We start from the raw sequence: 15974 nt of genomic DNA, 5'->3' as shown, positions 1-15974 counted from the left end.
TCCTGCAGAGCAAACACCAAACCTTTTCCAGCCCCTTGAGCCCCTGAAGGAAGAAGGAAGATAAAATCAAATATTCTCAATACACAAACAGGTCAAAGAGGGTTCAAAGTAGGTTGACATCGAGTAGGTGCTTCTCAACGGAACAGCCTGGATACGACAAATACATTTAAAGTACTGGGGGTAACGGTACAAAATATGTTTGAGAACTACTGATTTAGAGGCCATTTTGTAGAGTCGGCCTCAGGTCTTATTTCATCTCTCCCACAGCGTCCGTCCGTCGCATGCACACACCTGCTTGGGGTTCTGGAAGAGTCCCGCCGACCGAGCAATGATCCCACAGGCCAGTCCCCCCCCGGAATTACCAGTCTGTTTTGAGAGGGGATGACCTCCTCGACCCAGGTCATCTTCCCCGGCATCGACCACCAGCGACCGACCGATCACGTCCCACACCTTTATCTGGCTGTCTTCCAGTCTAAACGTGGCCCTGCCGTCCGGCCCCGCCACGATATTCCCCAGATCCCCCACGTGCCTCTCGGGGTCGCCCGGACCTCCGTGCTGCCTCCCAAATGGATCGTAGTGCCCTCCGCAGCTGAGGCAGTCGCGCGTCAGGTCGCCCAGCGCGTGCACGTGGAGGCCGTGCACGCCAGGCTCCAGGCCGTCGATGGTGCCGTCCACCAGGCAGCGGTCCGTGGACAGCTGGACAAAGCGCACCGCTCCCCGGACGACGCCCCGACCACCGGCCGGGCCTGACATCACGGCCACTGCCGCGCCCAGGTCTGGTTCCGAGCCTCCGCCTCCTCCGATGCCTTTGAGCACCACCTTGCGCCCGGTGCTTTCGATCAGTGCCAGGACGTCCGCCGTGCTCAGTGCGGACTCCAACAGGACCTCCCGCTTCCCGACGTCCACGCTAACCGACTGCACGCCGGGCTGCCCCTCCAGAGCGGCTCTCACGCCGTCTCCGCAGTTCTCGCTGGTCATTTGCACGGCGAACTGCAGCTTGGTCGGTCTGCTCGTCTCCATGACCAAAATGCTTGTCCACTGGCGCACGTGCAACCATGACGCAATTTAATGGATATAAGTCCACCACCTGGTGACGCCATATTTGAGAGATCCATATATGGTGCATTTGACATGTGGCTGGGCATTATATCCACAACAATCTGGGAACCCATCGGCCAAATTGTTTTAAAACTGTGCCCTCTGCTGTTTGTTTCCTTGACTTTGCCTCTGGGGGCGCCGCCCAATAGAATGAGGATAAGAGTAAGTTGGCCTGTTTGGTCCGCCCTCAGCCCTCCTCTTCCTGTGGGGCGCAACCTATGTTTTCATTCCACTAATGCACAATTTACACACGTTCTGAATGCCTCTGTGGAATCTGTTATATATAAATATCAGTATTGTAAGAGCCATTTATTTTCTATGCATTTCTTTTCTATGCATTTAATTTCTGTAATACGTCACGGTCAAGGCCAAGGTGTTGGCCTTGTTTATATTACTTAAGTGAAAGAGGGAAACAGTTTGTTGACTGTACTTGTTAACCTGCTGAAGTGACGGTAAATAAATACCCTTTCATTTAACGAAGTCAACGTTTGGACATCAGTTTTTTGTTTTTTATGTACACGTGTAAACTAGTTCTCGGTTTCAGCAACCAGCCAGTGGTGTCAAGTTCAGGATTTGTTTTGACTGTAAATACAAGAGTTAGTTTGACTGTGACATGAAATATTCCCTGTTGATTCAAAGTAGCAGTGTTGCACAGAGGCTCCGTCTCACCAATCAACACAGCTGAGCTATCAATGCCGGCCCGGTGCCGTCAGTGGGAGGAATTCCAATATATTCTCCATCGTACGACCGTGTCGCATAGCCAAAATAACTGATCTACAAGCTAACAATGTGTCGGTGGCGATGAGCAAATAAATCTAAATAATCCACTGGCTGTTTTCTCAGGTGCTTGCAGGCTGTTGTTTTGGGGTTTCCCTCGAGTAGGCTAGGACAGTGCGATGCAGGCATGCAGCTGTGCCATTTTATGGTTTGATCAGGTGCGGACTACGGAGTGATTTATTAAATGTGATTAGACCCAGGGCTAGGTGTGCCATCATGCTGGTTTGAAGCACGGGTAGATGTCTAGTTCAACCAATCGGATTGCTTTGTGAGCCTTTGTCGGAACTACCTGTATAATAGTTTGTAACATTGTCTGTATGCATTACTATGCAACTGTTTTCAAAAACTGTTCCAAGAAACAATATATATAATTTGAAATGTAGCGGAGTGAAAGTCATGTGCTTGCAAAAAATAAATGAACCAAACACTCCAGAACTGTCCTTATGTACAGTGCTCAAGTAAATGTAGTAGGGGTACAGAATAAATGAGAGAAATGCACATAGCATGTGGATATAGGTAGTATAGTTCAGTTCTATGTATAGATACTTACTCAGCGCTATATGAGCCGTCACACAGCCGAAGATGAAGGCGGTGAGGAAGGACAGCGACACGATGAATGTGTAGAAGAAGCGATAGTTACGCTTCCCAACGCAGTTCCCCACCCAGGGACAGTGGTGGTCGAAACGCTCTGCAACAAGACACAAAATCACTCATAACACAGAGGCAGGGACAGTGGTGGTCGAAACACTCTGCAACGAGACACAAAATCACTCATAACACAGAGGCAGGGACAGTGGTGGTCGAAACACTCTGCAACGAGACACAAAATCACTCATAACACAGAGGCAGGGACAGTGGTGGTCGAAACACTCTGCAACGAGACACAAAATCACTCATAACACAGAGGCAGGGACAGTGGTGGTCGAAACACTCTGCAACGAGACACAAAATCACTCATAACACAGAGGCAGGGACAGTGGTGGTCGAAACACTCTGCAACGAGACACAAAATCACTCATAACACAGAGGCAGGGACAGTGGTGGTCGAAACGCTCTACAACGAGACACAAAATCAGTCATAACACCCTGGCAGGGACAGTGGTGGTCGAAACACTCTGCAACGAGACACAAAATCACACATAACAGCTAGAGCTGAGCAATATACATAATATACTTATGTTCTATTTTTTTAATGACAACTATCTTACAATACTCTGTTCCCACTTGGAGCAAGGAAAGGGATCGGTTGAATTACTGAAAGGTTAATTCAAACATTTGCTCAAAACGTCAGTATTTCTTGGTTGATTATCATGTTTTTGTCTTTTCTATTCAGTAGTTTGGTTGCCATTTTATTAGAAAATATATAATCTGGTATGGGAATGGAAATATTGACAAAGCAGAGGAAGCCTGTACCTCCATAAAAAGCACATTGTTTGTATTTTTTACATTATTATATATTATATAATCAATATAATATCAGTATTGTAATGTGAGACACTTAGTTTACACACATTTGTACACAAAGAGCCTGGAGTTTGTTGTATCCTATTGACAGATATGTACAAATACAGTATAATATACTGGTCACATACTGTATGTATTTCTGTCAACAAAAACAACCAATCAATCAATCAATCCCCAAATATCACTTAAATCATAATGGAGGTCTTATAGGTAAACGATAATTATTGACAATTTTGTCAATACCATCCTTGCACACACCCATAAGGGTCCATTTGGAACCCCCTCAAGGAAGGAACCATGAGGGTCCCTGGACCTCACTTTGAGAGCCATTGGTGTAACAGAGTATTTCCAGTGGTATCCGGAGAACTCGACAGTTTACCAACTCGCCGCAATTTAGGGAAGTTGTATTTATACAACGTAGTTTCGGGAGAAGAGACCTCCTTCCGCTTGACCTTAACCACTCCTCCCTCATTATCAACAACTCCTCCCTCCTCATCAACTCACCTGCCTTTCATTATCACCCAGCCAATCCCTGGTGCAATCACCACAGCATAAATACACCCGCGATCTCTCAACCAAGTTGTTTGTCCTGCTCCATGACAGACCAAACATGGGTTGTGAGTACTGCACTTGTAGATCGGCTATTTTCACTACTCTTCAAAATCGCCATCACTTTATTCCTTGCTAGGAACTGTTATTTAACAGCTTATCAATCATTGTTGTGTGTGCTTGCAGACCAGCTACTTCTGCTATTCATTGTCCACACTATGCTTGATGAGTATGAGATTAATTATTTATCAAGTGCCACTAACACTTGTCATGTTCCAGTCTAACTACTGTAGTATCATGCTCTCAGTAGTTCCAATCTTACACACGTTTCTTTGAAACGTTCGTCATTTTACTAAAGCTTTTGTACAAGTGTTCAAGTGCTCCAGCCATTTTCTAAACACCTCAAGCAGTTCTCTCTGAACTCCTCCTCTCTAAACGCCGCCGATGAAAAGCTCTTCTGAACAACACCTCCAGCCATCACTACCATACAGGGGAGTCAACTATATTACAACACTTTGATACTGTTTCAGTCTCTAAGTACGACATTCTTGCATCTAACGGTTCAACCAATTGTTTTGTGCTATAATATCCCAGCTCAGCTGCAGCTTGAGCTTCACTCTGACTCCTCCTTCTACCTCACCGGTCACCGGAGTCCAGCCACTCAGCCGAGGTCCAGGTAGACCCGTCTCCCGGCCCTTCTCATCCCAGACTCGAGTGGCCCCACTCACATGGACCTCACACACGACACGTGTGCCACCATGCTTCCCCCCTCCTCCCTCCCTCCCTAACGAGCACGCTGGCGGGTGTGGCAACGCATCCGGCCCACTTCCAACCCCCCCCCCCCCTTCTCCCTTGGATCGGCTCCGTGCTCCTCGATCGGTGACGTCTGCCTCCTCCTATCCCCCCCCCCCCCCCCTTCCTTGGATCGGCTCCGTGCTCCTCGATCGGCGACGTCCGCCTCCTCCTCCTCCTACCCCCCCCCTCCCCCTCCCTTGGATCGGCTCCGTGCTCCTCGATCGGCGACGTCCGCCTCCTCCTACCCCCCCCTCCCCCTCCCTTGGATCGGCTCCGTGCTCCTTGTCCAGCGACGTTCGCCTCCAACCCCCCCCCCCCCCCCCCTTCCTTGGATCGGCTCCGTGCTCCTCGATTGTTCGCCCTTCCCCCCTCCTACCTCCCTAACGAGCATGCTGGTGGGTGTGGCCCCGCCCACCCGGGCCAGGCCTCCCTCCAACTCCGCCCACCAGCCTCCTCCTGCATCTCAGCAGCAGCAAAAGGGCCAGCAAGTGCCTCCTTCCTCTCCCCCTCAAGTCCGACGCCACGCATCCCAGGACCACGCCATCCCCCCCCCCCCCCCCAGCCCCCCCCGCCGTGGTCTCTCTCGACAACCAGCCCGCAACTCTCCCCATCCTCTTCCTCATCAGCGGTGCCAAGCGCGCGTACGCCCCTCACCTCCCCGTCTCCTCCCCCTGCCTGCCAGGCTCACAGAGACCACCACCCCCCCTCCCCCCCCCACCCGCCCAGGCAAGCCCCTCCTGGTGTCAGGCTCGCCACTCTCCCACCCAGAGCCCACCCGGCGCCAGGCCCGCCGCCACTGACAGGCTCGCCCCAGCTCACCACTCTCTGACCCGGAACCCACCCAGAGCCCACCCAGCGCCAGGCTCGACGCCGCTCGCCTCCTTTCCCCCCCTCCTGCCGACCTAGAGCCCCCACGGTGCCAGGCTTGCCACCGCTCGCCCCTCCCTCCTCCTCCCGAGCCCACCCAGCGCCAGGCTCGCCGCCGCTGACAGGCTCGTCGCCAGGCTCGCCACCGCTCACCACTCTCCCCTCCTCCCGCCGATCTGGAACCCCCCCAGCGACAGGCCCGCCGCCGCCGACAGGCTCGTCGCCAGGCTTGCTGCCGCTCACCACTCTCTCTCACCCGGAGCCCACCCAGCGCCAGGCTCACCGCCGCTCGCCTCCCTCCCCCCTCCCGCCGACCCGGAGCCCCCACAGCGCCAGGCAAGCCCCTCCTGGTGTCAGGCTCGCCACTGTCCCACCCAGAGCCCACCCGGCGCCAGGCTCGACGCCGCTGACAGACTCATCGCCAGGCTCTCTGCCGCTCACCACTCTCTCACCCAGCACCAGGCTCGCCTCCGCTCTCCTCCCCCCTCCTCCTGCCGACCTGGAGCCCCCACAGCCCCAGGCTCGCTACCACTCTCCCCCCCTCACCCCTCCTGCCCACCCCGAGCGCACCCAGCGCCACAGGGCCCATTCCACTCATCACCCAGCACGCCACGGTGCTCAGGGCACCCCCCCGACACCCCAGCATCCCCCTGCCGCACCCGGCCAGGCTCCGCCCCCCCCCTGCATTCTCCGCCACCACGGAAACCACCCAGGCCACGCCTCCTCCCGACCCAGCCCAGGTCTTCTCGATGCTCTCCTCCATGCTCCTCGGAACCTCCCAGACACCTCCCCCCTGGACCCGGCACAGCATGCCCCTCCCTGGACTCGGCACAGCATGCCCCCTCCCTAGACTCTCCACAACGTGCCCCCCCCCCCTGGATCGGCCCAACGTGCCCCCCTCCCTGGATCGGCCCAACGTGCCCCCCCCCCTGGATCGGCCCAACGTGCCCCCCTCCCTGGATCGGCCCAACGTGCCCCCCTCCCTGGACCCGGCCCAACATGCCCCCCTCCCTGGATCGGCCCAACGTGCCCCCCTCCCTGGATCGGCCCAACGTGCCCCCCTCCCTGGATCGGCCCAACGTGCCCCCCTCCCTGGATCGGCCCAACGTGCCCCCCTCCCTGGATCGGCCCAACGTGCCCCCCTCCCTGGACCCGGCACAACGTTCCCCCCTCCCTGGAAAGGCACAACGTGCCCCCCTCCCTGGAAAGGCACAACGTGCCCCCCTCCCTGGACCCGGCCCAACATGCCCCCCTCCCTGGATCGGCCCAACGTGCCCCCCTCCCTGGACCCGGCACAACGTTCCCCCCTCCCTGGAAAGGCACAACGTGCCCCCCTCCCTGGAAAGGCACAACGTGCCCCCCTCCCTGGACCCGGCCCAACATGCCCCCCTCCCTGGATCGGCCCAACGTGCCCCCCTCCCTGGATCGGCCCAACGTGCCCCCCTCCCTGGACCCGGCACAACGTTCCCCCCTCCCTGGAAAGGCACAACGTGCCCCCCTCCCTGGAAAGGCACAACGTGCCCCCCTCCCTGGAAAGGCACAACGTGCCCCCCTCCCTGGAAAGGCACAACGTGCCCCCCTCCCTGGAAAGGCACAACGTGCCCCCCTCCCTGGAAAGGCACAACGTGCCCCCCTCCCTGGAAAGGCACAACGTGCCCCCCTCCCTGGAAAGGCACAACGTGCCCACCTCCCTGGAAAGGCACAACGTGCCCCCCTCCCTGGAAACGTAAAGGCACACGGAAAGGACAAAAGCACAAACAAAAGGAAAGGACAAAAGGACAAAAGGACAAAAGGAAAGGACAAAAGGAAAGGACAAAAGGAAAGGACAAAAGGAAAGGACAAAAGCACAAACGGAAAGGCACACGGAAAGGCACAACGTGCCCCCCTCCCTGGAAAGGCACAACGTGCCCCCCTCCCTGGAAAGGCACAACGTGCCCCCTCCCTGGACCCGGCACACTGTGCGCCCCCCTGGACTTGGCACAGCACGACCCCTCCACCATCCCTGGACTCGGGACAACGTGACCCACCCCCGACTCTCCACAGCGTGCCCCCGCCCTCGGCTCGGCACAGCATGACCCCTCCACCCTCCCTGGACCCTGGAAAACGTGCCCCCTCCCTCGACCCTCCTCTTCCCACACCGCGCCCACAGTCCACACCCCTGGATCTCCACAGCGTGCATGCCTCCTCCCTCAGCGGACCGGCGTTGTGCGCCTCCCGCCCTCGGAACCCGCCCCCTTCTCCCTGAGACCGGCACAACCCCCCCCCCCCCCCTCCTACACAGCATGCCTCCTCCCTACGGCACATCATGTCTCCACCCCTTCCACTCGGCTCAGCGTGCACGCCTCCTCCCCCAGCGGACCGCGTGCCTCCCCACCCTCCAAATCCTCCATTCTCTGCCTTCGGATAGGCATAGCGTGCCCCCGCCTCCCTCGGTCTGGTGCAGCCTCCTCTCGACGCCATGCATATCCATCCTCTCCACCCTCGGATGACCACAGCATGCCCCCTCCCTCGACCTGGCACAGCGTGCCTCCTGCACATCATGCCCCCGCTCCCTCCACTCGGCACATCATGCCTCCCCCCTCTGGCACAACGTACCTGCCCCTTCCTCGAATCCCCCAGGATCACCTGAACCCATCCCCGGTCCTGATCAAGCAGGCCTCCACACATGCTCATCTAGACCACAACGGCCAATCGTCAGGCAGCCACTGCAGCAGCCGCACGCAGCCATCCTCCGGTCGGTCCTCGGCCTCTCCTCGCTCCATTACTCCCGTCGCCCCCAGTTTTAGGACGCTCCACCCGTCCGTGGAAGATCGGACAGTCGCCGGTCTAAGCAAGATGCATTCCTTTCCAATGTACCAACCGGAAGGCGGCGTTGCTCGTTGCTTCGCTGGCCTACTCTGTTCCGGATGCGGCCCCGCCCACCCGGACCACACGTTCCACGACTCCGCCCACCAGCCCCCTCCTGCTTTACAGCAGCAACAGACACGTGCCCGGCCCACTTCCCTTTCCCCCCCTCCCTCACACACACGCCGGCCGGCGCACGCATCGTCTACCTCAAACCCCTCCCTCCTCCTCCCCCCACAAGCACGCTGGCAGGTGCGGCAATGCGCCATGCAGGCGGGCGCGTAATACGCCCCGCAGGCTGTCGCGGCGACGCACCTCGCCCACTTCCAACCTCCCCCGAGCACGCTGGCAGGTGCGGCAATGCGCCACGCAGGCGGGCGCGTAATACGCCCCGCAGGCGGCGGTCGCGGCGACGCACCTCGCCCACTTCCAACCTCCCACCCCCCCCCCAACCCCCCCGAGCACGCTGGCAGGTGCGGCAATGCGCCACGCAGGCGGGCGCGTAATACGCCCCGCAGGCGGCGGTCGCGGCGACGCACCTCGCCCACTTCCAACCTCCCACCCCCCCCAACCCCCCCGAGCACGCTGGCAGGTGCGGCAATGCGCCACGCAGGCGGGCGCGTAATACGCCCCGCAGGCGGTCGCGGCGACGCACCTCGCCCACTTCCTCCCCCCCCTCCCTTCCCTCCCACACACTCCCGGCCCAGCCCAAAGCCAAGCACGTCAGGACCATGCCATCTGTCCTTCCCCCTCACCACCCACTCCGGTACTACCTCCCGGAACGGCACCACCTCCTACAAAAGACTGTATACAATTCCACAACAACAATCCCGATGACATGCAGCACCGCCGGACCCATGAGTTCAAAACACCTTGACCCACTCCGCACATCAAACGTACTCCGCAAGACTTACCCAATAGTCTTCGCCATGCCTTTTTGGGGCCACGATTCGACACAAAGAAGCATCCCAATTCTCTAGGCCAACTAAAGATCATACTCCCCCCGATACTCTTCTCATTGCCCACATCCATCCTACACGTTCCACTCCTACCAAACCATCAACGGATGCACTCATCCATCATTCATCGGTCCCGAACAACTCTCCCCCCAGTCTACCCGAATCCATCCTCCGCCACATCCCCACATGATGTTCCTCAACACTGCAACTCAAGACCACCTCCTCACAGAGACTGGCTACGCCACCCCAGTCAAATCTTGACTCCTACGTCACTCCTACTCTGGCACTCGTCCTGCATTGGTGTCATTCCTACCACACCATGTGCCCAACTCAAGACCATCTCCGCACAGAGACTGGTTTCGCCACTCCTGGCTCCACCCCAGCCAAATCTTGACTCCTACATCACTCCTACTCTGGGCACTCGTTCTTCATCAGTGTCATTCCTACCACACCACACGAGCCCTTCAGATCATCCCGCACCCCCGGTCGATGGTCATCCCAAACCTACCACAATCACGGCAGTAGCAACATCCACAACGCCCATCCCCATCCAGGATGACCGTAACGTGCCGCATCATCTTCAGCCTGTCCGCCCCGGAAGGGGGTCCCCTCTCTTGCGATCCTTCCCGAGGTTTCTTCCTCTTTCCTCAACCCAGCCTAGAGGGAGTTTTTCCTCGCCCAATTGAGGGTCTAAGGACAGGGCGGATCATGCGACACGTTGCCATAGCTTCAAGACCTTCGGTCTCTACCTCCCAGCCATTCACACCTGTGGGCCAGCTCTTTTGGGGGCAGTGACGGAGCAGAGACGACCAGCCGCTCATTCCGAGTATAGAGCAAAGATGACCGTCAGCTCCAGAGACTACGCCCCCACCCTGAGTCTCGCCCTACCTTGGGTTCCTCACTCCACTCCATGCATTCATCTCATTCTGTTTCAATAAACTGTTGATCTTGAGCGAAGGTGTGGTCTCTTACTAAGTGAAGGGAAGTTGTATTTATACAACGTAGTTTCGGGAGAAGAGACCTCCTTCCGCTTGACCTTAACCACTCCTCCCTCATTATCAACAACTCCTCCCTCCTCATCAACTCACCTGCCTTTCATTATCACCCAGCCAATCCCTGGTGCAATCACCACAGCATAAATACACCCGCGATCTCTCAACCAAGTTGTTTGTCCTGCTCCATGACAGACCAAACATGGGTTGTGAGTACTGCACTTGTAGATCGGCTATTTTCACTACTCTTCAAAATCGCCATCCTCCTCCACCCCAACCTCCTCCTTCCGCCTCGATTCTCTAGGAATCCAGGGGGGGCAGTGACGGAGCAGAGACGACCAGCCGCTCATTCCGAGTATAGAGCAAAGATGACCGTCAGCTCCAGAGACTACGCCCCCACCCTGAGTCTCGCCCTACCTTGGGTTCCTCACTCCACTCCATGCATTCATCTCATTCTGTTTCAATAAACTGTTGATCTTGAGCGAAGGTGTGGTCTCTTACTAAGTGAAGTGCATTTTAGTTTTACTTCACCTTCATTTAAATTGCATTGAATTGAGAGAGAGGATAGTTGTTTAGAGTTAACACTAGTAGGAATGCTAAAAGTTTAAACACCAAAGTACCGAAACAATGTTATTCATTAGTAAACAATTCCTGAAATCGTAGGCCTACTTATCATTGGTATTCACATACTCACCTTTTTATCATCATCTAGCTGACCATTAATTGCACAAAATAATTTGATCACTTTGGAAATGAACTATAACATCTGTGAGTTTGACATTACACATAGCATAACGATGAAGACATTGATGAAGAATTTTCGCCGTGGCGACTTGGTAAACTGGCGAGTTCTCTGGTATTCTTTCCAGTGAGCCAACATGCACAATATCAGCACCCTGACTCTGTTTAACCAGAATGGAACAGACTCATTGATACTGTAAGACCCTATATACAAAGCCCTAGTGGGAGGTGGTGACTCACCCACACAGTTGTCACACAGGCTGCAGTGGGAGGTGCGTGGAGGACGGAACATCTTGCAGGTGAAGCAGTACTTCAGTTTCACCACCTGCTGGTTGATGAGAACCTCCTTGGTGCGCGGCGGGGGGCGGTACGATGACGAGTTACCCACGATATCTACATGTGAGAGAGAGAGAGAGAGAGAGAGAGAGACAGAAAGACAGAAAGAGACAGAGAGGGAGAGATGAGGGGGAGAGATAAGAGGAGTTGGAGAGAGAGTGGAAGTGAGTGAGTGTGTGTGACGTGTGTTTGTGTGTGTGTGTGTGTGTGTGTGTGCGAACGAGCAGTACTTGGGCTGACTGTTTTCGAACAGCAGTAGGCTGTACAACATATCAGTAGGCTATACAACACAACAAACACGAGATATCAGTGTCGCGGCTATTTGAGAACTTTGTTTATATTTGTCAGGATATCGGAATCCAATAACCAACCCACACAAGCCTCTCCGGAAGGAAGCGATAACACACTGGCTGACAATTCATCACTTTCATTCAGGCAGAAAGCTTGTATCTCCATATTTCAACGTTGTATGTTTTATTTAAAAATGTATAAGGTATAAATGAATGCCCTGTCATGCAAAAGTATCGGAAAAAAAGCACATCAACAAGCTCACGAGTGATGCGACGCAGAGTGAGCTTGTACACAAGATTGTTGTCCGCATTTGTGTCTGTGACTTTCATACGTAACCAATTAAACGCTTTAACACGATCTTGTGATAATGGGCCGTGATTTTGGACAAACTAGGTTTCCACTTGAGAGCGATGATGTTGCACTTTGAAGAGAATTACAGAGCACGAGACAACTGCTGTGATGGAGCCTTCCTCTGTAATTGACGCAGAATGTCCTTTCATTATTCACACAATCAAAACGGTAGCAGTCAACTCGTGCCCATAGGCTGGCTGGCCTGGGCTGGCACTGTGCCCGGCCTCGTGCCCAGAGGCTGGCTGGCCTGGGCTGGCACTGTGCCCGGCCTCGTGCCCATAGGTGGGCTGGGCTGGGCTGGCACTGGTGCCCGGCCTTGTGCCCAGAGGCTGGCTGGCCTGGGCTGGCACTGTGCCCGGCCTCGTGCCCATAGGCGGGCTGGGCTGGGCTGGCACTGTTCCCGGCCTCGTGCCCAGAGGCTGGCTGGCCTGGGCTGGCACTGTGCCCGGCCTGTGCCAACGAGCTTCTAAGCATCCTTAATGAGGAGAGGCACCAGGCCATGTGACGTTACATCAAGATGTTCAAACGCATTATAGACAAAATTATGTTCTACCAAGAGACAAATGACTCCACCCCTGTCCATTCATCCTCCAAATGAAAAACCTACGCAGTGTAACTTTAAAAGGATCCCTTTTAAAGTGTTTTGTTATAGAGTGCAATTAGAATGTATTACGGCATAGGGCTAATTAGCCAGGGCTCCGTTTTAGAGTGTAAGATGAAGTTGTGATTGGGGAGTGTGTGTTTGTTTGGTGATCTGCTTCCGCACCGATCTGTTTCTCGATGTGCTCCGCCTCGTCGGGCGTGGCCCGTGGCAGGATGCCGGGGTCCGTCAGGCTGGTCTGGAGCAGCGTGACGATGACAAACACGAACAGCACTCCTCCAATGGCAGGGATGCATCTAGTCAGGTGACGCACCAGGAAGGGACAGCTGATCACCACGGTCCAACCACAGAGAGACCACAGAGACCACAGAGAGACGTAACCATTAAAACATTTTCGGTAAATGGTAAATTGTGCATTTATATATAGGGCTTTTATCTAAAGCGCTTTACATAGATTGTGCATTACATTCACATTTCACACACACATCCATACACCGATGGCAGAGGAAACCATGCAAGGTCACTTGGTCCTATATTGCTTTGTTTTATTTGATTTCTCAATCACAATTTCTAGGTTGATCGTTTACTTGGCTGGTATCCTATAGTTTCAAATGTACAGTGCTTTACATAGCCTGTTGTTTAGACAGATATGCTACGTTCATTGTTTGTTCTCTCTGCACGCTACTCTACTTATGTAACTACCGCTATTTACAACATTGTTGTTAATGTTTATTAGACTACAGTTCATGCTTACTCTGCTCATTTTGATCTCACACTAATGTGTATGTTAAAGTCACTCTGGGAATGTCTTAATTGTCCATCCATAATGACACTACTACCAGCAGAGGATGCTGTAGGACTACTGTACCCCACTGACCCCTTGGCAGGAGACACAGTCAAGACACCAGTGTATAAGTGTTAGCTATTATTCTATTGATTCCTCTTAGACTAATCCCAGACTATATAGTATAGTCTCATATAACTAAATCGATGACATCGATGAATTGCACAGACTTTAGGAAAACGTGAACTTACTCAAAAATAAAGAACAGTCCACTCGTGACCAGAATCAGGCCCAGCGTTAGGGGTAGGACGCCGCTCTGTTTTGCTACAATGATGCGTCCATCGCAGTAGAAGCGGTTCTTTCCCGGGAAAACCTCCCACTTCCTCCTGGGCGTTCTGGTGTTGCTCTTTGCGTCGTGGTTCCTCTCAGGGTCCCTCTCCGGCTTCAGGGCCTTATCCACAACAACCAGTGGTGGACAACATATATTACATATACTGTATACTCAAGTAAATGCTCAAGTATTCAAAAGTGCAATATCATAGTTTTTTTGCTGTATTGAAATTTAGAACAGGAAAATAAAAGTCTAGTCTACTAGCTTGTAGATCTGCTATTTTCACTATTTTTGAAGCACATTATTCTCTTCCTGTATGCCAACACTGGCCAACACTTCTGCATAGACCTTTCACAATAATTATCAACTAATTAATAACTAGTTAAAACATTTTCATACAATTTCAAAAAATAGCAGGCAAAGCAGATGTACAAGCTTGGCTATTTTTGTCAGTCTCAAGTATTATGAAAGCAATGTCTCAGTCATTTCTTTGTTTATTTAATTCAAACAGAAATTAGATTTATTTGTTTACATGTTACAATGCAGGAAAAAAGTACACAATTGTTTATCGCAATGATTTGTATGACAATTAATCATCAAGTATATGGCATGATCTCCATTGCCCTATCTACCATTACCTCCTCAAAGTCAAAAGGTTAAAAATCTATTCATATCTATTCAGTAATCAGTATTCAGTAACATTCAGTCTTCCAGTGTCTCTAGGCTACGTAGGCTACTTCATTTCAATTCAGCCAATCAGGGGAGAGAGAGAGAGAGAGTACCCATTTGTCAGCTTTAATTATTTCAATTACAATGTTGTCTGTGTTAATTTATTTGTGTCATAACTTCCGATTGCACTTGTTTATCCTGTGTCCTGTATCTCAGAGTTCTCTCTCTGATTGGATGAAATTGATTCCCAGAACAGATAGGCCTATGTATTTTCAACACTAGGCTATTATAGCAGATTAGCAGTGATTGTTATATCAGCATATAGATATTCATCATCACTTAGCCTATTTTAACAAACGAAAATCTCATAATGCACCTACAATAAATCGTCATGTTTAATTGCATGATCGTGACAGAATCAGAATCACTTCGCTTTAAATCAATTTCCCCATATACTTACACACACAAAGCATAATGAGATAGCCTACTGTTTGCCCCCTAAACCGTTTGCGGTGCTGTGCAACGAAATTAATACATAAACCATCTAATCTAAAACAAATACAAAATAAATAATCTGATAATCGTAATAAAAAGGGCAAATCTAAAACACACATAAACAGAGAAACATGTAAAAGATCCCTACCTCTTCAGGCTCAGCATCTTTTCCACTGATCGGCTGCTGCTGTGCTAGCGTTGAGGGATTGGGGAGTGGGGGTGTAGGTGAAACTGCCTGCGGTCCTATTTGCTGATATTCGCAGTTTTTCATGTTTTATGGCGTCTGTTTGTATTTGTTGTTGTTGTTCTCCGTCTTCTTCTGGCTTGGAGGAGCACCATGTCATGTGCGAGGCAGCAGACAAGCATCACAGCGGGGCAGACAGACAGACGAGAGACAGAGAGAGGGAGACAGACAGACAGACAGACGGGCGTTTCGGTGTTTCAGATGAACGGAGGCATGATGACGTCTGTGTGTCCGGCTGCGTCAGTCAAGACGACTTAAAATAGACGGTTCCGACGGAGTTCCGATTCCAAAATAAATGTAAAGCGACAAAGCGTTAATGGAAGTCTAATCTTGATTTAATTAGGGTCTTGATCTTGATCATGCAGGTTTGTTTGTCGTTAGCCCTGGTCCAGTGCTTACAGCGAGTCTCTCTCTGTAAGCACTGGACCAGGGCTAGTTTGTCGTATACATTATCCAGCTGCAAAATCCAAACACTATATAGGGCAGTCTCATTAAAGGTGGGCTGACCCTGAGAGTATGTCACCATATCTGTGCAAATATGTATGGTCATGTTATGCCTATGCCATTTGAACATCTGCCAATGTGAATATTCATTGAAATGAGAAACAAAATATTGTGCTGTAAAAGCAATTAATGTCCTTTGCATTTTGTTTTATTAAAAAAAAAAAAACTCAACAAAGAAGTTTATTTGTATTTTTGTCCTAATATTTTTTATTTCTAATACATTTGTCTTAATATTATTTGACATTGATAATATAACTTACTATAAGTATTTATTCTAATTTA

The 15974-nt window shown here is 52.3% G+C and overlaps 2 protein-coding genes across 2 annotated transcripts in view; both read right to left on the bottom strand.

Moving 5' to 3' along the window:
- Nucleotides 1-15215, bottom strand: part of LOC310860633 (palmitoyltransferase ZDHHC18-B-like) — a gene marked incomplete at both ends in the record, with an annotated part of 19360 nt that extends 4145 nt beyond the window's left edge. Inside the window, 6 exons of the mRNA XM_083767678.1 lie at nucleotides 1-43; nucleotides 2426-2563; nucleotides 11327-11479; nucleotides 12831-12991; nucleotides 13701-13900; nucleotides 15093-15215. The exon at nucleotides 1-43 is cut by the window's left edge and continues 2 nt beyond it. Of these exons, the coding sequence (XP_083623804.1) occupies nucleotides 1-43; nucleotides 2426-2563; nucleotides 11327-11479; nucleotides 12831-12991; nucleotides 13701-13900; nucleotides 15093-15215 (818 nt within the window). The remainder of the gene's footprint in view (nucleotides 44-2425; nucleotides 2564-11326; nucleotides 11480-12830; nucleotides 12992-13700; nucleotides 13901-15092) is intronic.
- On the bottom strand, nucleotides 253-1020 carry LOC310868180 (copper chaperone for superoxide dismutase-like; the record flags this gene model as incomplete). The annotated part of the gene is made up of 1 exon (XM_083778466.1): nucleotides 253-1020. The coding sequence occupies one exon, from the start codon at nucleotides 1018-1020 to the stop codon at nucleotides 253-255; it is 768 nt and encodes a 255-aa protein (XP_083634592.1).
- Nucleotides 15216-15974: the final 759 nt, after the last annotated feature.

The sequence above is a fragment of the Protomyctophum parallelum genome, assembly GCF_964188405.1.
Source record: "Protomyctophum parallelum genome assembly, chromosome: 1".
Classification (NCBI taxonomy): Eukaryota; Metazoa; Chordata; class Actinopteri; order Myctophiformes; family Myctophidae; genus Protomyctophum; species Protomyctophum parallelum.
This window is presented reverse-complemented; position numbering and strand designations above follow the sequence as displayed.